The sequence below is a fragment of the Lepisosteus platostomus genome, chromosome 9 (genome assembly GCF_059453375.1).
Source record: "Lepisosteus platostomus isolate fLepPlt1 chromosome 9, fLepPlt1.hap1, whole genome shotgun sequence".
Lineage (NCBI taxonomy): Eukaryota > Metazoa > Chordata > Actinopteri > Semionotiformes > Lepisosteidae > Lepisosteus > Lepisosteus platostomus.
The window spans coordinates 59,239,989-59,267,877 of record NC_142619.1 but is presented as its reverse complement, the minus strand read 5'-3'; the positions used below and the strand labels follow the sequence as shown (position 1 = coordinate 59,267,877).

At 38.9% G+C, this 27,889-nt stretch overlaps 1 protein-coding gene across 3 annotated transcripts in view; it reads left to right on the top strand.

Moving 5' to 3' along the window:
- Nucleotides 1-22,863, top strand: part of rfx4 (regulatory factor X, 4) — a 36,318-nt gene extending 13,455 nt beyond the window's left edge. For 2 of the 3 annotated variants that reach the window (XM_088645867.1, XM_088645870.1), the window contains exons 4-18: nucleotides 1,097-1,220; nucleotides 4,838-4,899; nucleotides 5,644-5,857; nucleotides 6,359-6,436; nucleotides 7,881-8,044; nucleotides 8,812-8,912; nucleotides 9,764-9,822; nucleotides 10,209-10,353; nucleotides 11,590-11,684; nucleotides 12,539-12,656; nucleotides 14,948-15,067; nucleotides 15,800-15,961; nucleotides 17,393-17,555; nucleotides 17,674-17,812; nucleotides 20,983-22,863. In XM_088645867.1, the coding sequence (XP_088501993.1) occupies nucleotides 1,097-1,220; nucleotides 4,838-4,899; nucleotides 5,644-5,857; nucleotides 6,359-6,436; nucleotides 7,881-8,044; nucleotides 8,812-8,912; nucleotides 9,764-9,822; nucleotides 10,209-10,353; nucleotides 11,590-11,684; nucleotides 12,539-12,656; nucleotides 14,948-15,067; nucleotides 15,800-15,961; nucleotides 17,393-17,555; nucleotides 17,674-17,812; nucleotides 20,983-21,255 (2,017 nt within the window). In that variant the 3' untranslated portion in view covers nucleotides 21,256-22,863. The remainder of the gene's footprint in view (nucleotides 1-1,096; nucleotides 1,221-4,837; nucleotides 4,900-5,643; nucleotides 5,858-6,358; nucleotides 6,437-7,880; nucleotides 8,045-8,811; nucleotides 8,913-9,763; nucleotides 9,823-10,208; nucleotides 10,354-11,589; nucleotides 11,685-12,538; nucleotides 12,657-14,947; nucleotides 15,068-15,799; nucleotides 15,962-17,392; nucleotides 17,556-17,673; nucleotides 17,813-20,982) is intronic. The other variant, XM_088645868.1, reaches the window with a different exon arrangement.
- The last annotated feature ends 5,026 nt before the right edge of the window (nucleotides 22,864-27,889 follow it).

Below are 27,889 nucleotides of genomic sequence, written 5' to 3'. Positions count from 1 at the left end.
AAAACTGAACCAAGTAATTATACACAAATAGATCTGATGTCTGTTATATGTAAGGTTATAGAAACAATAATTAGAACAAAACTAGAGGATGACCTACATGGAAATATAAAGGGTTTAGAGACCTTAAGTCTTGCTTAGGTGTCTATGTTGACACATAATAGATCTGGCCCTGTACTGGATGGATAATATTTTCAATGTTGTTGTTATATTGCTATATTTTCAACACCACATATTATTAGCTTTTTAATTAATAATTTTAGACTTGGAATGTGTTAATGAATAGTACAGCCGATAAAGCGTGAGAGATAAGACTGGGTCTGATGTTAATAGTGGAATACCATACCGTACAGGTATCTCTATCAGGATATCAGTGAATAAATATATCAGTAATCTAGATTCTGGTACAGCTAGCAAATTAGTCAAACAAATTATACCAATGCAAATTAGCGAAATCATTAGCATATTATTCCAAAATAGAAGGATTACCAAATACTAATCACAGAAGTGACAAAAGCAATTCAAAAACATCTAGATAAAATTCAAGACAGATGACATTTTGTGTAGACAAGTGCAAAGTGTTTCTAATTTAGAATATTGTGTACAATTTTGGTCACCACATTGTAAAAAAGTGTTGATTCTCTGGAATCAAAGACAAGATAAACAAGATACATCCGCAGCTTTAAAGAAATGTCTACACTGACAGGGTAAAATTAGTGATTCTTTTGGTGTTAAACAGAGATGATGATGAGGGGAACTGATCCAAGTAAAATCAAATGCATTGATAAAGTTGCTGAAGGTGATAACCTGGTTTCTTTTAAGAAACAACTGGATGAGATGCTCTCATCAATTAAGTACAGACAACCAAACGTGTTAGGTGGGCCAAATGACATTCTCTTCTTTTTTATGCTTTGCATTCTTAAGAAGGATTCAACATTAATAGTCCACAGGAAAACCAATTTTCCAATTTAAAATGGGACCTTCTGACTGATTCTGATTGGATAGATCAGAATCGTTTTCCAGCACCTTGCCGCAGAGCAAGAAGGATGGATAACAAGTCATTTGCAAGACTGACAAACTGATCTCTTTTGTACTGTAGGCTGGAAGAAAATTACGAGATTGCCGAGGGTGTGTGCATTCCTCGAAGTGCCTTGTACATGCATTACCTGGACTTCTGTGAGAAGAATGACACACAGCCTGTCAACGCTGCAAGCTTTGGAAAGGTACGATTTGAGCTTTCCCCAAGTTACACAATAGGCTACACTTGCTCTGTTGTTTGTGCCAGCTTCAGAAAGATAAAACTGGCATACATGGAATTCTTGTAAGTGGTTGGCTACATAAAGCTTCTTAGTCTGTTTATAAGACTTGGCTGCAGCTAAGCATCAATAAATAGGTTCTTTGGCAGTGATTATAATGCTTGGGTTTAGGTGAAGCAGAATAAAAGAGCTCTTTGGCATGTCTATAAAATGTGGGCTGAGAAAGCTTTGGCTGGGAGTTTAAAACATGTTACAAGAGCACAGTGCCTAGTTCTCAATGCATGTTTAACATGAACTGCATGGTCTTTCGAAACCATAACTAACCTGAAAGCTTAAAAAATGAAGCTCTTTTAAAACAAGGTTGTACTGAAAAAGATATCCCCTTATAAACAGTCAGTGGCTACCAACCAAGCCTGCATGTACAGGTCTCCCTGAATACACCCAATCTGAAGAACTCAACATTCAGATGAGAAAAAAACAATGGCACATTTAAGGGTAAAAAATGCAGGAATCCCACAATCGTAATGGATAACTCCATAAATAAGCAATAAAATGAAAAGATGTTTATACTGAACTCGTTGCATGGATTTATTTATGACAACAAAGAAGAATAAAAGGAACATCCACAAAATGCAACACTTTGGTGAACTGCTTAGGTAAAAGTCAAATAGCACAGCAAAGTTTCATCATGCAGTACAGCGCTGCCACTAATACACAAGTTCCTAATACAAATGTGATTTAGAAAACACATAACCAACTCATCAACAATGGCAAAGGACTCTACTTTACATCAGTACCTTTCGTTCTAAATAGATATTCTTAATATATATTAAAGTATATACACATAAAACATTTGCAACTGAGAGTATTTTGTGGCAATGATACATGCATTTTCTAGTGGTATGATACATGCAACATTTGTGAAATTAATACCCACTGTTTTGTGACATTTTTAATGTCAATGTGCACTTTTTTAAAATTGTTTTTGCAGTTATTGCTGCTAACAGCTGACTCTACATTGTCCCAAATACTTTTTCCATTTTACACAGACATCACACATGTGCTCCTTCACTTGGATAAACTTGTGCAAAGCAGTGAAGAGATGAATGAATGTGCATCTTTTGCACAGAAATCAGCCGTAAAGTCGGAAACGCTACAATCATTTAAAAATGGCTTAGGATTCATGACATATGTGTCACTTTTGACTGATGGCAGGATATATTATCTGCTCTGCAAGTACAGTAGCCTATTGGTCTGCTCACACTGGAGTGATACTCCTTGATAATTTCCCATTCAATCAACAGATAATAAGCCTTTGATCTTGGAATGGCTCAGTTTTTTCATTTACAGCAGGGGCGCACTGGCCTGAAAGCATGCCTGGCATGTTGTCTGATCTGCAGAGTGTTTGAAGAATGCTTTTCAGGATGAGCAGGATTTTTTTTGGAATGAGCTACAAAACAAAATGGCAGAAACACCATTGAAAAATATGGTAAAAGGAAGTTCTCGCTGAGTCTCTTATTATGCCACTGTCATTTACAAACTCCAGCAGACACAATTCTCTTAGTGTTGCTGCTGAATCCTAAAGACAAGGTCTGTTCATGACCATGTGACATAATACGTCTGACTTTCATTACTTTTTAAAGCAGTATTGTTAAAGGATTCATGTTAGACTTAGTACCAACATAGCACTGACATATCATTTGAGTCTAACAATTCCCTGACCGTATCTGTTAATGCTGATTTAGATAGATAAGGTTTTATTGTCCCCTGAGGGATTTTTTTATGGATACACAGCACTCCTGTACATTTAAATAGAATGCAAACAAAAAAAGAATAAAAGAAATGTATTAAGCACTGGAGAAAATTCAATTTCAATTGCATGGAGGATGTTCAATGGACCATAAAAAATATTTTCTGGACAACTTCGGTAGTTTTAGGGAGATAGCCTGTGCTCATCATTGGATGAATGGACGCTAAAGCTGCTCAATCTACAATGTGTCATTTTTTGATAAAGCAGCAGTACTCCAAACTAGGAAGCAAATTACAATTGAGTTTTGAAATGTAAACACAGTTTTCTTTATTCAATACACTTTCTTCAATAGTGTTTAGAGCCATGATAGAATACAAAAATACATAATAAATACAGTTATGAAGCATTTACTCCCCCACCCCTAAAAAAATAAACCAATAAACTGACATCATGTCTACCTTTGTAAACAAGCTACTGTAGGTACCAACTATTTGAAAAGAGCGAGTGTTGATAAGTTGATGACGTTCCTTTCGGATTCCTGCTGGAGAGACAATATTAAATAATGCACAGTTCAAATTCCAATAAAACTGGGCTGAGTGCGGCTGTTTCTGTTCCCACAACCCTGTGAAGCTCCCCAACCTCCGCCCCCCTCCAGCCTCCTGTCTGAGGATATTGAAAAAGAGAGGGGCTGGGATTAATGTCTAATTAAAGGGAATTTGGAAGGCCGAGATGTTGCGGAATGTTAGATCAGTAGCTGGAACAGCATGGGGTGTCCTTTAGGAAAGCTTCATTGACTCAGGACAAAAAGTGTGAGGGCTGCCTCCCTGTCTGCTCATTTATCAAACAGCCGGACAGAAACTTCACAGCTCTCTCCTTTTTTATTTTGAACAATAGAAAGCTTGACTATTTGCTAAAGTTTTGCACCACGAATTGAAGCAAGCAGAGTCTGGCCCAAGCCTACAGACATTTCTAAAACTTGCCAAAATCTAGAAGTAAAAATAATATCCCACACCTGTCTAAAAGAATTGCTGACAAAGGTTTTTGACCCACATTGAGGTCAATCTTCAAGTTTCTCATTTCCAGAATTAACACATTATGTCTATTCAAAAATCTGTATAGTTAAAAAAAAACATATTAAAGTTTTTTTTGTTTGTTCAGTTCAGTTTGTTTGATCAGTATGAGACTAAAGATTAATAAAACACTTAACAGTTCTCTCAGATTTAGCAGCCTATTAGTCTGTTTCATATTTATCATCTAAGAAGCACAGTTAAACATATTTTTAAAACTGTTTTCTTAGGAGCATACCCATAAGACTTAAAATTATAGTAAATTATTATTATTTACATCTCAGTAATTACATGCACAGGATTTTTTCCTCAGTTAACCAATGGGGTCAATAACATACACATGTATGTGATTTTATTACTTGCAGTGGTTATCTGAGGTGTTTCTAAACAGTGTAGCATAAAGATTTGAGCTATATGGAGGTAAAAATGAAAAGGCTCTTTTCCTGTTGTTTTAGTGAATGTGTGATGCTTTGGTAAAATACATAATATACTGTATATGATAGAATGTATAATAGATGATTTATTAGATGATATCAGCAGATCTGAACTAAAATATTCAAACCTCCTGCCATTTAGAAATGACAAAAAAAGCACATGGTGGTGAGTTTCCATTGAGCAGAATGAGGGAGCCACTAGCAAACAAGACATAGTAATCAAATATAGTGCTGCTGATGATTATTGGTCATACCTTGCAATTGGGTTAAAGATCTTTAGACCTAGTTTGTCTCCACAGATTCACTGTTCAACCATTTTTCTCATATGCATAGATAATAAGACAGCAGTTCCCACAACTAACTACAAGAAGACTGGGGACAAGAGGGCAGTCAAAGTGAGTATAAACCACACTCTGTCTTTCACTCCTTCATCCTCTCCACTCAGGCAGGTCAATGCAATATAGAAGCCATTCCACTTGCGTGAAGGGCTTCACTTCGGAAAGTGATTTGAAGTACCGATGTGGGATAGACGTCCCTTGTGTTATCCATTCGCTGCAGTACAACACTAAGGAAAAGACCTGACTTTGTGAGACTCGGATTGCTTTTATATAGGAATATGCTTTGGGTTTTCACTGCAATTCATGTGGTATTTTTCTCTCTTCTGATAATAAAACTAATGCTTACTTTGAGTCACGAACAAAGGCATTTTAAATTCCAACTGGAGGCACTGTCCTCAGTAGGGAATATTAGTTAATGGGGCACTGCAGGACAGACAGGAGAAACAGACTATGGAATTTTTTAATGAGAGCATTAAAATAAAAAAAATGACAAATTTACAGTTTCTAGATGGTAAGATAATTAATAAATAAATAACTTTAATTAAAAAAGAAGATAATTTCCAAAGAATCACAGGACGATCAGTAAAATAACCCCTTTTTCAACCTGGTGAAACTCTTCTTTTAATACAGTTCATTCAATTGACCAAAAATTAACCCCCCCCAAAATGATCTCTCTTCTGTAAAACCTCTCTTTGTTCTCAACATTTGCCTCACCTTTACTCTGTAGGGCTTCTCAGATATTGAACCTGTTAAGACCTCTCATTCTTGCGCCCGTAAGACACACACGGTTTTCTCCCCAAGGTACCATTACTACGGGATCGCGGTGAAAGAGAGCTCCCAGTATTACGATGTGATGTACTCCAAGAAAGGGGCAGCCTGGGTAAACGACACAGGGAAGAAGGAGGTCACCAAGCAGACAGTGGCATATTCACCACGCTCCAAACTGGGAACTCTACTGCCAGAGTTTCCAAATGTCAAAGATCTAAATCTGCCAGCAAGTCTGCCAGAGGAGAAGGTAAACAGACTTTTAAATACCCAGCTGGCCTGCCTTTCTTCACCGCTTTTCTTCTGTGCTGGAGCCTGGCTGTGCAAGGGTTAGGTACAAACTTTCTTAAGTTGCGCACCAATGCTGTTTAGCCCCGTCTTGTGTTTCTGTGTAGGCCACAACTCATTTCCTAGGGCAGAGGTTTTTATTCTTTTTGTCATGACACTATAAACCCTCAGAGTACATATTCTATACTGTATGTCACGCTCATGGTGAAGTCTAACGCTGGATTTAGCTTGCAAAATTAGCATAGAATAATATAATAATAATATTGAATACGTACTCAGCATTTTCTTCATATAAATAACATTTTACATTTTCAGATATAACTTAAAGTGGGGTAATGCAGACCTATAAAAAGAAAAATGTTTATGTAGTGCTTTCGAGATGCCTTCAAGAAACTGTTACATATGAAGTAGCCACCTGCCAAACAGGGACTTAACAGCAGCAAAATGTGTTTTTCTCACACAGGTTTCTACATTCATTATGATGTACAGAACCCACTGTCAAAGGATTCTTGATACTGTAATACGGGCAAATTTCGATGAGGTAGGTCTGTTGTTTTTCTTTAGCCTCTTTGCTAGAAAATGTAGACAATTCAATTTTCTGCAGCGAAACATGTTCAGTGGCATAGCAGTCCCATGAAAGATCATTGATTCTTTCGAGACTCTCCAGAGTGTGTGGTTATTTTCACATTTTTTTAAATTCCTTTCCCACTTGGCCCACTATGAAGAACACATGGTCTAAATGATCATTTCTATGCTGATGACACTCAAATCTACATCCATACTAAACCTGACACTGAAGTGACTGCCTCTGCTCTCTCTAATTGCATCTCTGACACAAACATATGGATGAATCCAAATTTCCTTCATTTAAACTGTGACAAGGCTGAAGCCATGCTGCTTGGCACCGCTCAACAAACATGTGTATTTGGGAGGAGCAGTGGTTCTGTGGCTCAGGATCTGCGCCTGTGGCTGGGAGGTTGCTGGTTCGTATCCTGCGGCCGGCAGAGGAATCCTACTCCGTTGGGCCCCTAAGCAAGGCCCTTAACCCCAACTGCTCCAGGGGCGCTGTATAAATTGCTGACCCTGCGCTCTGACCCCCAGCTTCTCCTCCTGTCTGTGTGTCTCATGGAGAGCAAGTTGGGGTATGCGAAAAGTCAAATTCCTAATACAAGAAATTGTATATGACCAATAAAGTGATCTTAAAACGAATGCAGTAACCCATTAACCCAGTAACCATGGGGATGGTACTTTACTTGAGTTTCAATGTAAATTGAAGAACTTGTGGGTAATATTTGATCCATGCTTGATGTTTGAACCACATGTAAAACATCATTCTTCCACCTCAGAAATGTATGTCCTAAGTTGTTAAATGTTGCTGAAAAACTGGTCAACACATTTGTTTTCTCTCAAGTTTATTACTGTAATCCACTGCTTGTGGGGTATCTAACTTCACAGTGAACAAACTTCAGCAGCCAGAATCCTGTGATCACATTACTCCTATCACTGGCTTCCTATCAGGTTTCGTGTCGACTTCAAAACCATCATGCTCACCTATAAGGGCTTGGAACCTCAGTATTTTGGTCTCCTGTCTGTCCCCCAAGCCTGTCTAAACTCTGTAGGTGATGGGGTCCTCTCCTGTTGTGCCCCAAAGCTCTGGAACTCAGACAGTGACCTTACCTGTGCTCTTTCAAATCAAGACGTGGAACCTTCATTTTAGGAGGGCTTTTATTTAACTTGTTCTGTCTGCCCCTTTGCTCTCATTCTGTATTCCAAACCCTCACTGTAACTGTTTAATCTCTTCCCACTGTGAATGGCGTTTTTTTGTCTGTAAATCGCTTTGAGAAACCACATTAAAAGGCGCTATATAAAAATGATATCGTTATTATTGACAAGGCTAATTCAAAACTAAATGAAGGGAAGTCAACTGTCATCCTCGACCCAGGTTGCTGAAGCGGTGGTTGTTGTTGTTTTTCATGTCACTGCAGGTACAAAGCTTTCTGCTGCACTTTTGGCAAGGAATGCCACCTCACATGTTGCCTGTCCTGGGCTCCTCCACAGTCGTGAACATAGTCGGTGTCTGTGACTCCATACTGTACAAGGCCATTTCAGGAGTTCTTATGCCGACGGTCCTACAAGCTCTACCAGACAGGTTGGTCACCTTCCAGCTCGCTCCTGGACCTGCGCCAGACCTGTCACTTGGCCTGTTAGGAACGAGATGAATAGCCATCAGTTTAGAGTAGCACTACCCAGACGTCCGTTCTTTTCCCATGTAATTACATTACTTAATAGAACACAGTGATGTTCAGAATGATCAAACATTAATCAAAATAATAAAAGATGATTGAATATTTGTATATATACATGTATATAAATCAGAAAGGAATGAATATGAGATATTGTATAAGAGGAATTTCTACAGACCTTGTTAATCAGTCACAAGATTCTCTTTTTATTTGGAACTGAAGGTTGTATTTCTATGATGGTATTCAGAGTAGTGAACATGTAATATACCCCAAAATTAAATCAAGCAAGCAAATTAGGTAAGACCATTTGTAGAGGCCGGTTTTCATGTAGAAAAATGAAACACTGTACATGACTTGCAAACCTCTTAGGTCTCCTAATCCTTTCTATTTATCTCCACAAAGGAAGACAATCAACTGAAAAAAATGTAATTCTAGAGTGTTGTTGAACCCCTTCATAATACTGAGCAGAGTTTACAAGAAGTCTCTTACTTAGCTCTTCTTAACTCTATAATTATTTATTTTCACAAAGAGATGAAAATTGAAATAGTTCAAAGAAACCATATTGACCATATTTATGGGTCAAAAACTGCAATGAACATTCAACACAAAAAATAAAGTAAAGCATAAAAACAAATCTAGTAATCAAGGGAGTTATTGTTTTCTTCTCTCTTAGCTTGACTCAGGTGATCCGGAAGTTTGCCAAACAGCTGGATGAGTGGTTAAAAGTGGCTCTGCATGACCTACCGGAAAACCTAAGGAACATCAAATTTGAATGTATGCATTGGAGTAATTCACTGTGTCCATATGTCACGCTGCACGGCAGTCATTTTCTTCCCCTAACGTGAATTTAAAGAATCAAACCCCTGCATTTACACCATGTTAAATTCCTGTGTCATGTTTACCGATGCCCAGTTTGATCTGTAAAAAGTATCGTGACCGAACGCATAGCTGGATATATCCTCTGATCAATTAGCTTCTAAAAATGAAATGACCTGAACAAGCTGAATGGGTTTCTCTAATTTGAACATATTCCTATAGAAAAAGTTATGTATTGGAAAGAATTATAAATAATAACGTAACTACATTAAATTGTTTTTGCAGTTTTTAATTCAAATAGTGAAAAACATGTTGAAATTGTGCCTTGAAGAAGTTGTGAGAGCATGAGAGTTATTTTCAGCTAATTATTCAAATAACATTGATCAGACTTAAGACTTCAGACCCAGTTTTTGACAGACTGCAGGGGATAATCTTGTCAGTCTTAGTGGGTCTTTTTTTTTCAAAATACTTATCTCAGAAATGATAGAAGGACTTCTTATGCAGTGTAAAAGTATTTAATTTTCTAAAAAAATCCTGTTTGCTTCTATTTGTTGATTATTTTGCATCTTTAATATCTATACAGAATTAGTTTTAAGGTTTTAAATTAATTTGATTAATTTATAATAATATGTAACATAAACAATATACGATAATAGTTATAGCTATAATATAATTATAATTATATAATATATGATCATATTTTTTATTTTATATTATAATACTAATGCCAAAATATTACAAACATGCTCTGTTTAAATACAACAAAAAGAACATTTGGGTAATTACTATATTTTTCTTTTGTTTTCAAGTATCTAGAAGATTTTCTCAAATTCTAAGAAGACAGACATCTTTAAACCACCTGTGCCAGGTACTTATTGAAGTGAACTGTGAAAAGCTAGTGCTGTTTGAAAACCCTTACATGAATGATGTAATCGTAACTTCAAGGCATCATAAAAAATCTTAATAGGTAAAGGTCTTACTTCAAGTACAAGAGATCTAAGTATAAGGAACATTCACAAGTCAAACATCAAGACCTGAAATGTCTTTTTTAAGGGAGTAGATGTGGATTAAGATTAATCATGGGAGAAATTCACTATATCAGTGTGTACTACCTTAATTCTTAAGCATTGTAATGCACAGCTCATATATGTTTAAGAGTAGTCAATGAACATTAACAATGTAAGTTAAACAGCATACTTTGCGTCTACATCTACATTCATAAAGTATTTCTTTTTTTTCTTGTTGTTTCTAAAGGCCTCCCGAACTGTAATCCACAGTGCAGATATAACATTTCAGATGCTGGAGGACTGGAGGAATGTGGATTTGAACAGCATCACAAAACAGACTCTGTACACTATGGAGGATTCTCGGGAAGAGCACAGGAAAATGATCATACAGTGTATGTATACATACCCCAGACTCTGCTGTGTGTCCTGTAACATGAAAATGCAGTGCTAAAATGAACCATGCTTTTCTAGAAACTGAAACGAGGAAAGAATGTTCATGTCTTTTTTTCAACTTTACAAAACTTTCATTTCAAATTACTTATATCTACCAGTTTCCCCCCTAAAAGTGAAATCTACTCCATCGCAGCACATTGATTCAAATGTACTGTAGCTATATTGACCCTTATTGATCCTGCTAATTGGTAATTAAAAAATCCAATTCAATTCAATTTATTTTTATAAATAAATAATATTTTTTATCAAATAAAAACAAGGAACTGCTTGAGCACAATTTTGTAGTAGAGCAGATTGGAGACTCCTTTTGAGTAGCCCTACACTATAATCATTCTTTCAGATAAACCAGTTGCATAAACCTAATCATGAGGCAGAAGTAGTGTATCATTTGAAGTTTCACTCATGGAGAATAAAACTCAGCTGGTGACTAGCTGTTTTCCATTATCATAATTCCCACAGCTACTAAAGCAAAGCTGTGAGAATTATGATAAATTAATACCACTGACTAAAAAGGTTAAGAAGGTTTCTTTTCTATTTTCTAACAACCCAGGGAGCATCTCCAATTAATTTCAGGGTTGACTTCTGAACTTGCCACTCAAGGTCAAAGTGCAATGATTTGATCCTGTTGCATAAAGATACGTTCTGAATACTACCTTAGGCACTATGAATTGTGTAAAGGATGTTATTTCCATTATTCTATAGGAAACAAAGGAAAGAAACACCACCGAACAGAATAATAAAGGCAAAATATTCTGTTTTGTTTTGATAGTGCAGTATATCAAATGGATGAGACACATAATTTGCTTCATTCTAGATCTTCACTTAGTCAAGTATCAAAAAAGATTAACAGATCTGGTTAATATTTGCATGTTACTGCAGCTTGAACTTACAATTGTCCTTCTCCACTTATGGATTATTATCATCATCATAATAATTATTTTACAAATTAGGTTTGTGGCAAGAAAACAATTCAAAAGACTTTCTCAGTACGGTACCAGCGCATAGAATAAGCCTGGCTAGCTCATCAATTGACTGGATCACATCACAGTGAATGTCTTCAGTTTAGTCTGTAAATTAATTCAGACAGAATGCGGAATGTGATCAAATTGGCTGTGTGTTTGTGATCTCATCTGCTTAACTAGTGCTGATTGTGTTGTGTTGGTGTTTTCTCCTAGTATATCAGGAATTTGACCATCTTTTAGAGGAGCAGTCACCCATTGAATCATATATAGAGTGGCTGGATTCCATGGCAGACAGATGTGTTGTCAAGGTCAGTTTAACTAAAAGCTCATGTAATCTTCCCCTTATCTCTTACCTCACACTAACATCCAGACACAAACTGAGACTTCATTATATTCTAATAAAATCTTAAATAAATAAGAATGTGCGAACTTTGTCGGAATGATATTAGTTCAAATGGATTTCTGAGATGCAGTTATCATCCTTTCTATCCTTTCTATTATATATAACTTTAAATGGGGGATTAAGGATAAGTAACGAGTAGAAAAATTATTTCAGTGCAATTATTAAAATTAGAGATGTAATGTGGGAATTCTGATAAGAACAATTTCTTGTTAAATGACCCTAGTAAGAAAAATAAATGAGTAATGTTAACTGATGCAAATAGATGTATACAGTATATAAACAATCTTTTTACTTTTCAACATTTATTTATAACTGAGAGCATTCTGCTTTTACGTTACACCACTAAAAAATAATCAGACAAAGAGTAATGTTAATTATTAGTGTTTCTTTTTAGTTCATGTTAATGTGATGAAAATCCAGATAATAAGCTCTTTACTGTTTTCCAAAATGTGGAAACCAATTTCAGACATGTAATCATAATACATACACAGATATTTGCACACATGAAAAACAGATTGGGCTCCTGAAACAAAACTGATAGTTGTTCCCATGCACATATTTATTTTTTTAAAGTTCTGTCCTTGGTTTCTAGGGAAAACTTTCCTCACTTCCACGACAATAAAGACAAATATAAAGGAGCAAACTAAATTGTTGAATAGTTGACATGTTTCTAAGTTAGGGCTGCAACCAAGATGTCCTAGAGGTGAATCATTTTTCTATCTTTTCTGATATAAATTGCATGTGTTGTACTCTGTTTAGGTAGCTGGAAAAAAACCTGGCTCTCTGAAGAAAGTCGCTCAACAGTTCCTCCTAATGTGGTCCTGTTTTGGGACAAGAGTCATTAGGGACATGACTCTCCACAGTGCGCCTAGTTTTGGTAAGTGTTCCTGTATATCTTATCTAACAAATTCACATTGTCAGTGTGTCAATAGTGTCTCTTATTTAAGAATTTTTCAAACTTATGGGGGCTGCAGTTTCAATGTTAAGGTCCAGTACAGAGTTCATCTTATGAAACGAGTGAATTAAATTTATATATAGAGAATCCTTTCTATACCTCAATCCACAGAGATCATTTGTATAAAAAATTCTGAAGGTTATTTCAGAGCACATTGTAGTGCTGCAAAGGAATCCCTAACTGCCAAGGAAGAAAAAATGAACTGTGGAGTTTCTCAAGTTGAGAAAATAAGGAATTCATGTTTTCACATACAGGATAAAAACACCTTGCGATGAGTATAGCTGCCCAGCTGAGCACAGACAACTTCACAGAGTCAATAGATGTTTTTTCTTTGCCTTCACCTGTAATACTTTATCTGCCCTCTTTCTCATTCTAATTTTTTCTTAAGAAAACTTTTTAAATTTTGTTATAATTATTAATAATTATAATAATTAATAGACAACAAAATCACAAGATAGATGGGAAGTTATGCTTAGGTCGTAGGTTAAACACTAGTTATTTTCTATTTAATAGGACAAATAGGTTAGGAGAAATCAAATGTCTTCCTAGTCTCCTAAAAGTAAACAGTACTGTTATAGAAAGTTCTTTTCATCCAATTTAAAGAATGCATCATTCTTAAACTAGGGAGCTAGACAGAGAAGTGGCCTTCTCTCAGGGAAGATCTACAAGCAAAAAGAAAAGGGAAATCGGTGTGGAGTCTTCTTGGGATCTTCAATCCTCAGATTTCCGCACAGGCCTGTAAGGATTAGGCAGTCTTGTCGAGTGGCAAGTTTCATCCCACACGGTGTTTGTCAGTAGCGCCTGACGGAAAAGCTGAAAGAGATACAGCCGCACAAAAGCCTGTGCCCCCTCCGCCTGTCTGTGAATATCAAAGACACAGCTGGTTGCAGTGTTTTGATAAAGCAGCCCCCTATATGAAAACGACTGATTAACAATACCCAGCCCCCCTTTCCCCCCCCTTTTCAATCTGTGTATTTTAGCATTTTATGACACTCGTGCATCAGTCTGATCTTTGTCAATAGCTGTTAGAGTTTATTATGCACCAGGCAAATGTAAAGACCATTACAATATGGCGATTGTGTTATTCTCCAAAGCAGTACACTGCTTCTTTTCATAGACAATTTAGTACTGCAATCAGCTGGGGAGCTTTCTGTTTTAAAGAATATGTGTACTCCTTATTTTGAAAGGAAAGAAGTCTCTTTCCTTGAAGTTGCATCCATTACAGAATCTCACTTACGTCAGTTAGGAATAACCTGCCGTACAATGGCAATCCTAGCATATGCTGAAACTGTTTTAGTTTCTAGGCTGAGGGTTCTGCTTCTGCTTTGTAGGTAGAGAATAATTACCAAAGACATATTAAACAGCTCAAAGTGCAATTATGAGCAGTATTAAAAAGTATTTGCAGTATTAAAAAGGCACAAACTTATTAACTGAGCAAATAACTGCCTTTATGCCTTTCTCCAGATAGGCAGTGTCAAGATTGAATTGTAAAGACGCAAGCTTTCAAAGGCACATTTCTGAAACATGGCCTACTGTATATCTCTGTGCTCCAGTGCAAACCCTTTCCATTTTTCTTTCTTAAAAAACTCACAGAGCTTTACAACATTACAGTCAACAAAAAGTTATGGCAAACAAATAGTATCAATATGCTACTGCTATCTTCTTGTCTTTTTCTAGATATACACCTGAAACAGACGCTTTTAGAAAATGGAGAATACATTTTGATTTGAGGGATTTTTATTCTGAAAATCACCCTGTAAATGTTGCATACAGTATATAGGTCAAATTGATATACATGTCTATAAAAAACTGATATGTCTATTATGCCATTATAAATAATATGTCAATGTTCTGGATATTGCTTAGTTTTTCTTACCGTGCTAAAGATGGACATGGGCACGCAAAAAGAGAAAGCAAAATAACATTAAAAAGAGAATAAAAGCAAGGTTTGGCAGAAGCAAATAGTCTCAGAAGCCAAGAACTGCTTAATCTTGTGCTGAACCTTGCATCTGCTGCTATTCAGGCACGCTGTGAACCCTCGGTCCGGTATGTTTTTTTATTATTAATCCGTTTTCCTTTGAAATCCTGATAAAGAAGCTCTGTTCTAGCAGACTTTAAAGTATTGTGCCCTGCGCAACCCGTTCGGGTCTGAGATACGGAGGGCAGATGTCTGGGGGCATGCAGTGAATACTCTGCACGTTGTTTCTCGGCAGGCTCGTTCCACCTGATCCACCTCATGTTCGACGACTACGTTCTGTACTTGCTGGAGTCGCTCCATTGTCAGGAGAGGGCCAATGAGCTAATGAGGGCAATGAAGGGGGAGGGAAACACAGGTACGAGGAGTGCATTTAGATTCTGCTGTTCTGTTGTGATTTATGCTCTCCATGCAAAGCCCAAAGATTAAAAAGCTTCCTCTGGATATTACCATGTTCATTTATTTATTTTCATATAGTGGAGATTTTGTTTAAACAGACTTGAGGAGGGCCCAAGGCCTAGGCTGAACTCCTATGGTTCTTAAAGTTGCATACAGGTGTTTGTCTTTTAACAAATGGTGATAACCTCCCTTTACAAACCACCCCTAAACAACCAACCAGGGAAGATGCAAAATCCAATATTGCTTTGCTTATGTGCAAAAAAGGGCACGTAAGTAACGACAAAACAAGACAATAAATTTAAAGGGAAAGCGTACTTAAATGTTGGCATTACATTTTAATGGCAATACTGGCTGAAGGTCAGTGCTGTCACAACCCCCCTTACTTACAAGGAATGAGCCAGGGAGGCAGCTGTGAGGGTGAAGCTGGGGTTGAGGGAGGGGAGCTGGAAGCAAAGTTGTGGGCAGCCAGGGAGTATTTTTACACAGGTGATTAGCATTTGACCTCCTAAACGTCTGTTAAATGAACACCATTTAGAGGCCTTAGAAAATGTCTGATCTCACCACGTAACTCTTTTCATGTTATTATGACAGCAATAGTTACTGTAACCTTTAATCTGGTACCCTCTTTATTCAGTGGCTACACTTATCAAAGTGATTGATTTCTATTTTTTGTCTGCTTTGTGACTTACAGTAGACAGAAGGGAAGAGATCATATTGACAGAGACAACACCTCCGTCAGTGTCACCAGGCCCATACTCTCCTGCTAAATCTGTCAATTCTGTGGAAATCCCCTCAGCCCACTCTCCCAGTAACAGCCAATCACCAGAATATACAAGCGTACCAGCTACAACAGGTATGTGGCGTTACAGATATTAAGCAAATATGAGTACAATAACATAAGTTTGTTATGCTGCTGATCTTATAATGAAACATTGGAGTTAAAACTACAGTTTACAAAGTGCTGCCTCTGCATGCGTAGGCTGCAAAGGAACAAGTAAAGGTTTATTCCTGCTGAAAAACATGAAAATTCCATCGGAGCACCTGAAGAAGGCTCCACAGCTGAAATGTTGTGTTTCCTTTCTTCTCTTTTCAGCATTAAATGAATCTTTACTTGTTCCTTTGCAGATATTATTATATACCTGTAAATGAATTGCCCAGAGACGACAGAAATGAACAGATACACTTAACTTTTTCTTCAGCATTGTAACTAGCTCCTTTCTATTCAAGCTGTATTGAAAAGCGAATGTGGAAGCCTAGTTCTGAAGATTTTCCAAGTATAAGTGTTATACTGCATATGCATATTGGTGAGAAATCTACATCTAGTGGTCTTCTTTTCCTGAAAACATGGAACAAATACTTTTGTTCATTTAGCCTGAAGTAACATCATAACATAGAAGTTCCATTGGTTAAATATTTGGAATCTACCTGACCACATGATAATTAAAAGGTACCTTCAGAAAGTGTTTGATTCAGTATTTTTTGTATGAGATAGTAACTTCTGTGAAAAAAAACACTTTAATCCAGAACTGTACACGTTAATTTCCAAAATCACAGTTATTTGATGCCTCCAGTCCGCTGCAGCTCGATAGTGTACTGCTATCAAAATACTGAAAGAGATGATTGTTCTAATATACATTTAAAAATGAGACAGCTTGTTCTTTTTCTGGTTTTGTGATTGGTTGCAATCTTTTACTATAGGGTGTAGGTCCAAGATCATAGAACGTAATTACATAGAACTGTTACTAAAACCTTCTTACAGTTGTCAATTGGGCCCTTCATCACAACATTTTTTATTTATAATCTCCTAGCACTGCATCATGGTAAAAGCTTCAGGGGGCTTCCAAGATGTTTTAGGCTACCAAGGCCAGCGGGGCCTCCTGGGATCAAGGCTTAGCATCTAAACCCTATCCAACAGCTTCAGTAAAATATCAATTCACAATGTTTTAAAGGCTATGCAATTAATAAGACATACAGCATACAAGTAATATGTTTTTCACAAGCTATTAGGATTTTTTGCACTGGCTTTTATATGATTGTTATTATGGCTGCATATTCTGTAAACACAACCAAATACAGTACAATTCACGGGGGGAACAGCGTGCGCACTGGACTGTTAGCACATTGGAAAGCTGAAGGAGCTACTGGTACCTAGAGGTCTACGTCAGGTTAGATTCAGCTTGAGGAGCAAATAACCAAGGGATCCGGACCCCTAGTTAACTGGAACTGTTGTAGCCAAGTGAGATTTATCGGTAAGAAAGGCGTCCATTTTGTTTGTTTTCAACAGGGGCTGTTCAATCGTATACCTGGTCTCTTACATATACAGTGACAACGGCCGGAAACAGCCCCACAGACAGTGGGCAGCAGCTGCCCTGCATGAGAAGCACTCACGTCCCCCCGTCCTCCTCTTCACACAGGATGCCCGTGTACCCTCACAGGGAAGACCATGGGTAGGTATCCGTCCCTGTCACAGCCACACAGGTTATGGCAGGCATCTGTGACGAAACAAAGCTGAGGGCTCCAGACTTGGGCACTATTCAGTTTTCTCTTGTTTCGCCACCTTTTAAGGTACACAGGAGGGTACAACTATAGCAGCTACACCAACCAGCATCACCACCCTATCCAGAGCCAATATAGCGCCCTTCCGCACGAACCTGGGATCGCTGCCCCACTGCACTACCCTGCCTACCACCGGAGCACTTCACAGGTGAGCCACCGGCCAGATGTGTCGAGTGTCTGTCGATGCTGCATGTACACCAGCGTGGGAGATTTTGTTTGGGAATACTGGAGGGCTGTAGGCACAGCAGGGGATTATGGATTTTATCCATCCATCCATTTTCTATCCACTTTATCCAATTCAGGGTCGCGGGGGAGCCGTAGCAAGGTGGGCACAAGGCAGGGTACACCCTGAATGGGACGCCAGCCCAGCCCAGGACACGTGCGGACACAAACATGCACACACCCACACCAGGGCCAATTTTCCAATGAAGCCAATTAACCTGCCAGTTTGTGTTTGGACTGTGGGAGGAAACCCATACAAACACAGGGAGAACATGCAACCTACACACAGACAGCACCCCAAGTATGGAATTGAACCCAGGGGCTTAAGTGCTGTGAGACAGCAATGCTAACCACTGTGCCACTATACATAGCAAATGAGGTTTTTAATCACTTGTTCGGTTTTTAGGTCTTAGAATCATAGATTTGATATTTGTATTATATTTAATAGGTGTTCAGTCACCCTGCAATATAATAACAGCATAACCTTTATATTACCATTAGTAAGTATGGACAAGGTTTATGACAATATTAAAACAAAAGTAAGTAGAGTTTTATAACAAAATAAATTTTCCGTGTCCCATTAAAATGTGGTAAATACTACTTTTGCAAGCTAAATGTACTGTAATCAGAGATAATAAAAGATTGTTCTGAATCTAAATTAAAGTGATAAATATTTATCAGATGAGAATGATGTGTCATGATCTATGCTGATGCTGTATTAAATTAACTCTGTAACAATGTGGGAATGTTACCAAGGAGGCATGAGTTGAAGTCAGATAATCTGCTGAACAATGTCTTCTGCATTATCCACAAGCTGTGTCCCAATAAAATTAGTTTTACAATGCAAAATATAATTATATATTCAGTGTTCAATGTCAGGCCAGTGTAAATTCCATACTTGCTGTTGAAGGTTGAATTTTACACACACCATAAATCAGAAAGGAATTTTAATGCAGAAGTTAACCAAAGCAAGTCTATTAACATGCAAATGTTGCTTTCAGATTAACAATGAGTTGCACTCTCAGCAGCAGAGATATTGTACAGCATTTAAAGCCCAGCATTCAAGGAAATGAAGCTTTTATGCTGCAGGAATGCTGTGAAATATTTGTCAGAGTAAATCACCAGTCTTTTTTGAGCGCATCTGTTGGTTACATTTTCTCTTAACAGCTCTACAGCTCACAAACCTACATTCAGAAGAAAGGGTCCCTGTTTGGGAACTTTTTTCCAGTTCAATTTGAAAGAGCGTTGTTATGAAAAATTACATAATTTATTTGAAATGTCATCAATGCAGTAAGTGAACATGCACCTAACTCTGAATTAAAAAGATCCTGCAGTACAATGTCACATCTTTATTTTATCTCTGCAGATTTATCTGTTGTCTTCAAGGCTCATGTTATATATTTGAATTTTCTCAGGGGCTCTGTGCCACTGACACAAATAAATGCAGGATCCTAAATTGCCAAAGAAAGAGTAAGCAAGAGAGGGAGAGAGGGAGAGCAAGAGAAAAAGTGTGAAAAAGAGCGACAGAGAAAGAGAGGGAGAGAGAGAGAGGGGATCAGGGAGTTTTGTGTCCTGTTAGCAAGAGTGAGCGTGAGTTGACCCTTATAATGGTAATTTCCTGTGAAGGGCCCTCCAACAAACATTGCCTTTGTGCTCGGAAAAGATCAGTAGGCCTCAGTGTTTTGAACCCAACGTGCTTAAGCACTCTTCATAAAACCGGATGCGTGGTGTGAAAGGTGATTGTACCAGTATGGGCAAGCATCCGTGCAGATGGCTGTACTTGGGATTTTTTTTTCCCCCGGCTCAATAGATGCTTCATTTGCCGAGCTGATAGCCAGGGACGGGGCAAGGGGCGATTATTAAAATATTGTTTTTCAATGGTCTCTTCACTGCTCATGAACAAGAAGTCACTGGCTTTTCTGTGCAATTTTCTGACCCACACTGACGTTTTATTTCCATGCCCCACTCACTCATAATAGAGTTTACTGTGAACTGTTTATTTTTAGAAGGCTAAGATAGACTTTAACTACTTCTTTTTCCTAAACTTAAATGTGGTACAAAGTGCTCAGTTAGTCTGAAAAAGCTCTTTCAAAGGGGCTGTAAGATGTGATACAAAGGGCATGTCCTGTAAAATCAGGAAAGAGAAGGAAAAAATGTTTTCTAAGAACTGCAGTTTAGGACTGTGCTTTAAGAACAAGAAGTCAGGTTTCCACTGGCTCCAAAAACGGTAAAACAAGAAAAATGTAAATGTGTTAGAACAGGTGGAAACAGTACAGCAAAACACACTTGTCTTCCAGTCAATTATCTGCCTTATTTGAGAAATGCTCAGTTCTCCTTTAGCTACCTGAATTAAGTAGGTTAACTTTTGAATTGAAAATAATATTTGACAGAGAGAGCGTGACCATGTTTTGCTGATCCTTCCCAGAAACCTTTTATCTTAACCAGTTTTAAAAATAAAAAATCAATAAGTTTACATCACTATTCTGTCTTGGGAAAAACTTTATTCTGCTTAGCAAACTGTATATGTAAACGATGTAAACTATGTACAGTATTATAAACTATTTTTTTACTATTTCCTATTAGAACATTTTTGGAAAAAAATGTTTGGAATCTTGTCAAGGTTATTAAATATGGTGAAAATGAAATATACCTAATATCTAATAGCTAATATAATAGTTAAAAATATGTTAGGTATACCTCATAACACTTCAAGATTAGCAGTGATATGTGATATATTGTGTATGTGTGATGATGTTATATCTACATATATCCATCCATTTTCCAACCACATCCAATTTAGTGCTGTGGGAGAGCCAGAGCCTAACCTGGCATTGGCATGCAAAGGTCACAAGCCAGGATTCACCCTGTATAGGACTCCAGTCTATTGCAGGAAAACATACTACACTATAGAATTGTTCATAATGTACTGTATACTTATAGGTTTTACAGCAAAACCTTCAATAAACTAGATTTTGGTTTACTTTGGACACGTACAAGACTAAACTTTAGTTATCTGAAGCGCTGGTGCCCCTGTTTCATACTCTCAGCCTGCAGTAGTTTTGAAGTGTCTGATGTGGGTTGTTTTCTCTGCTGCAGTACCCCCTCAACAGTCAGATGTCCCGGATGGAGCCCTGTTTGATGAGTGGCACCCCGAGGCTGCACCCCACACCAGTGACGCCCCGCTGGCCTGACGTCCCGTCAGCGAACAGTTGCTACGCCAGTCCCCCGATGCACTCCTCCAGATACAGCAACTCCGGGGACATGTACTCCCCGCTGGCGGCCCGCAGGAACTCGGAATACGAGCACGTGCAACATTTTCCAGGCTTTGCATATATAAATGGGGAGACCACTACAGGATGGGCCAAATAAATCTTCCCTCAGGGCTGCCAGCAACGCGTCAGTGGAAGACAACGTATTAGACACTGTATCAGGGGCCCCTAAAGTGGACCTGAATCCCGAATGCCAAAAAACACACCGGAGGCCCACCTTATGAAAGAATAATAATAAATTTAATTTAATTTCATGATTGAACATTTGCTGGGAGATGTAATATTCTGGATGACGTCAACTGCAGTTTTAAGAACTTTGCAGCAAACTTATTTTCTTTTGTTGTTTGTGACCATTAAAAACAGAAACCACAGTGGAGAGCTCCATCGTCTGTGATGACCACTGCTTACCTTCTGCTGCTTGGATCATACCCTGGAATCTAAACCTAACTCTGGCCTTTAGGTCAAGTAGTGCCTTTTTCTTAAGTGCAGCAGAAACCAATCATGGAGAAAATTAATGTGTCATTTCACTGAATTCTGAAGGAGGATCTTGTTTTTCAGGAATGTACACATGGTACTGTCCTCCAAGCAACATTTTTAAGAAGTGGCTTAACTCCTGACTTTTGTAGTTGCTGTGAAAAAGAATATTGGATGGTCTCCTAAACAAACAGCCAGCATCAGCGTTCTTCACTGCCAATTGATGTCAGTACAGTGCTGCATATTACAGGATTTGGTTTGCATTCAGCCTACAGTTGACATCATTACAGCCAGAACTAAAGTTTCTTCTTTTATAACAACTCCACCACCACCAAAACACACACACGCATGTCAGCACACCTCCACCACCAAAACACACACGTGCACACAAAGACACAAAAACCTTCACAGGAACTGGAACATTTTCAACATGTTACAAGAAATGTAACCATGACATATGGCCTTAATAATTACTAAATAAAGTTAGTATAAGGTTTACAGTGGCAGTTAGTCACAAAGAATTAAATGTTGGTACTTGGAAAACATTAAACAGAACAGGTGTAAGGAGGATAGTGCATAACCCAAAAAAATCACTTTGGGTTCTACTCTGAATATACATTTTTAAGATATTTCCCACTCATAGTTAAAATTCAAAGCTGTGCCTTTGAAAATATATTGTGTTAAACTGTACTTCAAAAGCTATACAGCTGTATTTCTGAGAGAACTTAATGTAGACATTTTTTTCTGTCACTTTGTAACATTGTGTGTGTTTTTTTGTTGTTGTCATGTTTGGCTTGTTAGAAAAAAAAAGATTAACCTAGATTTGTGTATTATAAAATGCACTCAGAAACTACTGCGGACCTATTACCCTATGGGTAAGAATACAAGGAAAGGAAATCAAAATAACATTAGTCACTTTCTGTAAATAAAAGCACTCTTGGCAACCTCTGGGGTAATTATGGTCATGGCATTAATCAGGTGTCCCCAGTCCTGGTACTGGAGGGCTGGTGTGTCTGCAGGTTTTCCAGGTCTCTCTTCCAGCTCTTAAATTGTTTCAATTAAGCCAATAGCAAGCTGAATAAGATCCCAACTGGAATGAAAAGTCATAATCCCACCAGCCCATCAAGAGCAGGAATGGGGACCCGTGGTTTAAATCAATATATGTGGAGATATTTATATAGAGAAGGCTGTTACATAAAAATCTTGAAAAGTCAAATAAAGATGTCAAAATGTATTTTTTTAGAAATGTTTGATATTTGGGAGACCACTACAACCCAAGCATGCCATTTAACCCTTTTACTAAATGTTATTGATATGGATTGTACCATTTTCAGGTGCATTAGATAAGGATCCACTCACAAATTCATTTTCTAACTGCTAACTCCTGGTGAGGGTCATGGTGGTAACACACTGAGAAGGGCAGACCACACTTCCTTTTCCCCAGTAACTGTCTGCTGGTGTACTGGTGGATTCCCAGGCACTCCCAAGCCAGCCGAAAGATATGATCCCTCCAGAGTGTCCCGGGATCTGTCCCAGGGTCTCTTCCCAGTGGGCTGTGCCCGGTACACCTCCATTGGGAATTACCTGGGTGGGCATCCTCACCAGATGCCCAAACCACCTCAACTGGCTCCTCTCGATCCAGAGAAGCAGCGACTCTACTCCAGGGTCCTCCTGGACTGCCAAGCTCCTCAGCCTGTCGCGGAGAGAACGCCCAGCAGCTCTACAGAGAAACCTCATTTCTCCTCCTTTTATCCACGAAACTCATTCTTTTGGTCTCCACCCAAAGCTCATGACCAGAGGGGAGGATGGGAACACAGATCATCCAGAAAACCTAAAGCTTCTTCCGAAACCTCAGCTCCCACTTCACCACCATGTGTAAGCACAGTGTCTGCATTACTACCCCAATCCACTTGGCAGCCCCACAAAGCCCTCTACCCTCACTCATGGGCATGACCCCAAGTACTTCAACTCCTCCACCTGGGGCAGCTTTTCCCCCTTCAGCTGGAGAAAGCAAGACACTCTTTTCCATGAGAGAACCGTGGCGTCAGATTTGGAGGTGCAGACGCTCATCCTGAATGTGTCACACTCAGTTACAAACTTTTCCGGTACGCTCCGGAGATCAGACTCAGATGAGACGAAAAGGAAACATCATCTGTAAACAGCAGAGAGACAACCCTCAGTTCTCCAAACTGCATACACTCTAATCCTCGCCTGCATCTTGATACCCTGTCCATGATGACCATGAGACACACCCTTGTTGGAGTACAATGGCTCAAATTAATACCAAGAATGCAGACACAGCTATCGCTTCCCAAATACAGGGACTGGATTGCATTCAGTAGCAGATCTGGTACGCCATACTCCAACACCACCCCCCACACAGTCGTAAGGACTAAGAGTTGGTCTACTGTTCCATGGCCAGGATGAAATGCACATTGTTCCTCCTGTATCTAAGGCTCAGCTATTGGATGAAGTCTCCTTTCCAACACTCTGGCATAGGCCTTCCCAGGGAGGCTGAGGAGTGTGATCTCTCCGAAGTTGAAACACACCCTTATTTTTAATCATGGAAACCACCACCCCAGGCTGTCTATCCAGAAGCACTGTCCCCACCTTCCACGCAACACTGAAGAGGTGCATTAACCCCGGCAACCCATCAATGTCCAGATCCTTCAGCGTTTATGGCCAGATCTCATCCACCCCTGCAGCCCTACCACTATAGATCTGTTTAATTACCGCAGTAACCCCAGTCACAGAAATGGACACAGTCCCACCAGAGGCTTCACTGCCTCGTGAATGGAGGGCATGTCCACCTGATTCAGGAGTTCCTCAAAGTGCTCCTTCTACCTCTCAACAATATCACCAGTCAAGGTCAATGTTACGCAGCCCTTGCTGAGAACAGTCTTGGGTGACATCCCAACTTCCCCTCATGAGTCGTTCAATGGTTTGTTGGAACATCTTTAAGGCCTTCTAACAGTCATTCTCCAAGTCCCTCCAAACTCTTACCAAACCTCTACCTCTCGGAAAACTCTGGAGGACACCTCCAGCCACCACCCCACCCCAAGGAGAGCAATGCATGGAAGACATCCTTCTTTGACTTCACGGATTCCCTCAACGTTAGTGTCCACCAGCGTTTCCTAGGGTTCCCATTTTAACAGGTGCCGGCCGCCTTTTGGCCACAGTTCCCTGCAGCAGCCTCAAAGACCACGGTCCTGAACAGAATCCTGTTGGATCTCAGGTGGGAGTAGAATACATACCACATGGAGGTGTCTGCAATGTGTTCCTAGGACATCCTCACTACCCACTTGGGCCTCCCAGGTCTTTCCAGCTAAGGTGCCATCCATCTGACCCAACTCACCACCCAATGGTGATCAGTTGACAGCTCTGCCCTTCTCTTTATCTCAGTATCCAGAACATATGACCTTAGATCTGATGATACAACCACAGATCATCAAGATTTGGTCCAAGGTGCTCTGGGTCAAGTACACTTATAAACAAACTTGTGTCGAACATGGTTATGACCACCACACAAGTGCAGTAACAACTCACTGCTCAGGTTTATATCACCCCTCCAGATCTCTCCATTATTCTGCACATGAGTGTTAAAATCTCCCAGCAAGACTACAGATCTCAGCAGGCAGCACCCTATAGAACACTACACCCACTGTCTCTGAGAAGGCCAAGTGATCTGAACAATTGTTAGGCATATAAGCACAAACCACAGTGTGAGTTTTCCTTGCTGCAACTCGTTGTTGCATTGAGACGATCCTCTTGTCCACCTGGACAAACTCAAGCTTTACCTCACCCAGGCGGGGACTCACAAGTTCCCCTATAACAGCTCGAGGCCTCTCACTTGAGAGAACTCTAGAGAAGGCGAGAGACCTCCCGCAATTAAGTAGTCTGGTTCCAGAGCCAATTCAGTACACAGAGGTAAGGCCGACTATGTCTATGTGGTACTTTTCAACCTACCTCACCATGTCCCAATTCCTTTGCCAAGGTCTAGCCCGTCTGGACCCATCCCTCTCATCATGTTACCCAGGTGGCATCGCACACCATTCCCCATCTTTCGGCTTGCATGCAGAGAGTCGACATAGCAGGCTGAGCCCAGCCGGGTTACATAGGTGACACAGCCACAAGGTGCTCGTTCTGCTCATGCCTGATCAATTTGTTAAGGGTAATCCTACAACATAGCTCTAAGGCACTCAAGCCCCTTAACCACAACAAGGCCACAATCCCAGGAGGGTTACAAAATGAACAGAATTTGAAATGCTCTTATTTACACTTTTTCTATTTTTTTCTAAAAGGATAAGGGGTCATTTACTACATAATACGTACAGTGACATAATGGTAGGGGGAGTCAGGGCATCTTTTAAAGTTGGGGTCACACAACATGCAGAGCTTTTCAGTACTTTAATAGCATAATATAAACACTATTAAGGTAAACAAAACAAAAATAGAGAAGGAAAACTGAAAAGCCTCACTCTTTCATCTGAGCACTTAAAGTTACTGTACATTGCCTACCAGTATGTGAAAATCCAACCAATCACTCAAGGGGGATTTTCCAGGCGTAGGTCAATGTCCAGCTCAGATTCCTCAAGAAAGGTAGTCATGCATGATTGTTCCACCCTAACCCTGGTTATATGGTACAGTAGCTACTCAAATAAACAGGACAAGCACCCATAGGCCTTTGGTAGATACAGTAGCCTTTCATATTTCTGTTGATTGCTTCTATACAGATGCATCTTCTCAGCTTGGGCTAGCTTAATTTTATGGATCTTAAGGATTATGGGGCTTGTAGTTCACAAGTCGTTCTCAAGTCTACCTTTAGCAATTTGTTGAAAATCTTCAATCTGCAATCTATAACTCTTCAACTCACTGTCCTCCATTATTTAGGATATTGTATTTACACATACAGTACATAGAAAAATATGTCAACTCCACAGTACAGAAAAACACAGTCCCTGGTATTGCTAATATGAGCAGAGCCATGCACAATAAATAGGTCAATAAGAATCATCTCTCTCAACCTCAAGTTGTTAACACAAATTCTACCCAAATAACCAAGAACAAGCTACCCAGTTATATCGATAAAACCAAAATTCTTGTGCCTTTCAAGGAACAGCTGGTTGAGATCCTGAGATCAAAAGCAACTAACTGCCATATACTGCAGGCTAAATGGGCTGTGTAGTCTCACCTCAGTTGTAACTTTTCTCCAGCAATCTATTCATAATAATGTAATCTGGTTATATGATTATGACCATGCTAAAGCTGAGCAATAGATAAACCAACTTCTACTTTAATATCACTCAATAAAGTGATGTAATTGTGTTTCATTTAATAATATTATGGGAAGAGAAAATGAAGAAGCACAAAATATTGCAATTTACCTCATTTGACACTGTTTTTTCTTCTATCGTTTTATGAAAAGCAGCAAAAAAACATTACCAATTCGATGTTAAATTAAAACATGTTTTGAGTTCCGACAACACCTGCAAACCACAGATGTTAACAAATAAACTTTCTCAGTTGTGCTTACACTATTTAAGATTAAACTTTGGTTTAAAAAAGGTTCCAGAAAAAAAAACTCATTAGTATATGTATTTGTGTAGTGCACAATAAACCCCACTGAATAAACAGTACTCAATGAGCATTCTGTTGTCCCTATAGATGCGTTTAATGTGTATGTACCTTTCCTTAAGTAGTTTGAGATCAAATTCAAGTTTAGTTAAAAAAAAGTTAAAATAGTTTTAAAGCTCTTTTTCCTTTGTGATATAACAGGGGTAGACCAGTTTGACTAGAGACTCAGGCGACCACGTTTTTTTTTTATTAGCTCAGTTCTAAAAAGGCTCAGTGGGGGAGATGCTTTAATAGAAGCACGGTGTGGAAAAAATTAAATTTCTAAGGAAAATCTCTCCTGCTGTTAGGGGTCAGTGCCCTTCAGCACAGTGACCTCTGACATATAACCCTAAAGTTTTTATAGAGGCTGATTCCCTCCCCAATAATCCACACCCACAAGGAAAGGTTCACAATCATGGGCTGTTTCAGAGAGCTGTGAAAGAAAATGGAAAAAATATACACTCTTCTCCAAACATCTCTTCCCCCACACAACTAGCAGTAATGTGGTGTTCATAGTCTGCTTATGTTTTTACTAATATCAATAATGTATATATACTTATTCGAGATTATTACATACCAAACCTCAAGAAACGTTACTAAAATTTAACTTTATTTATATTATATATTTTGCAATGGATGTTACCTCC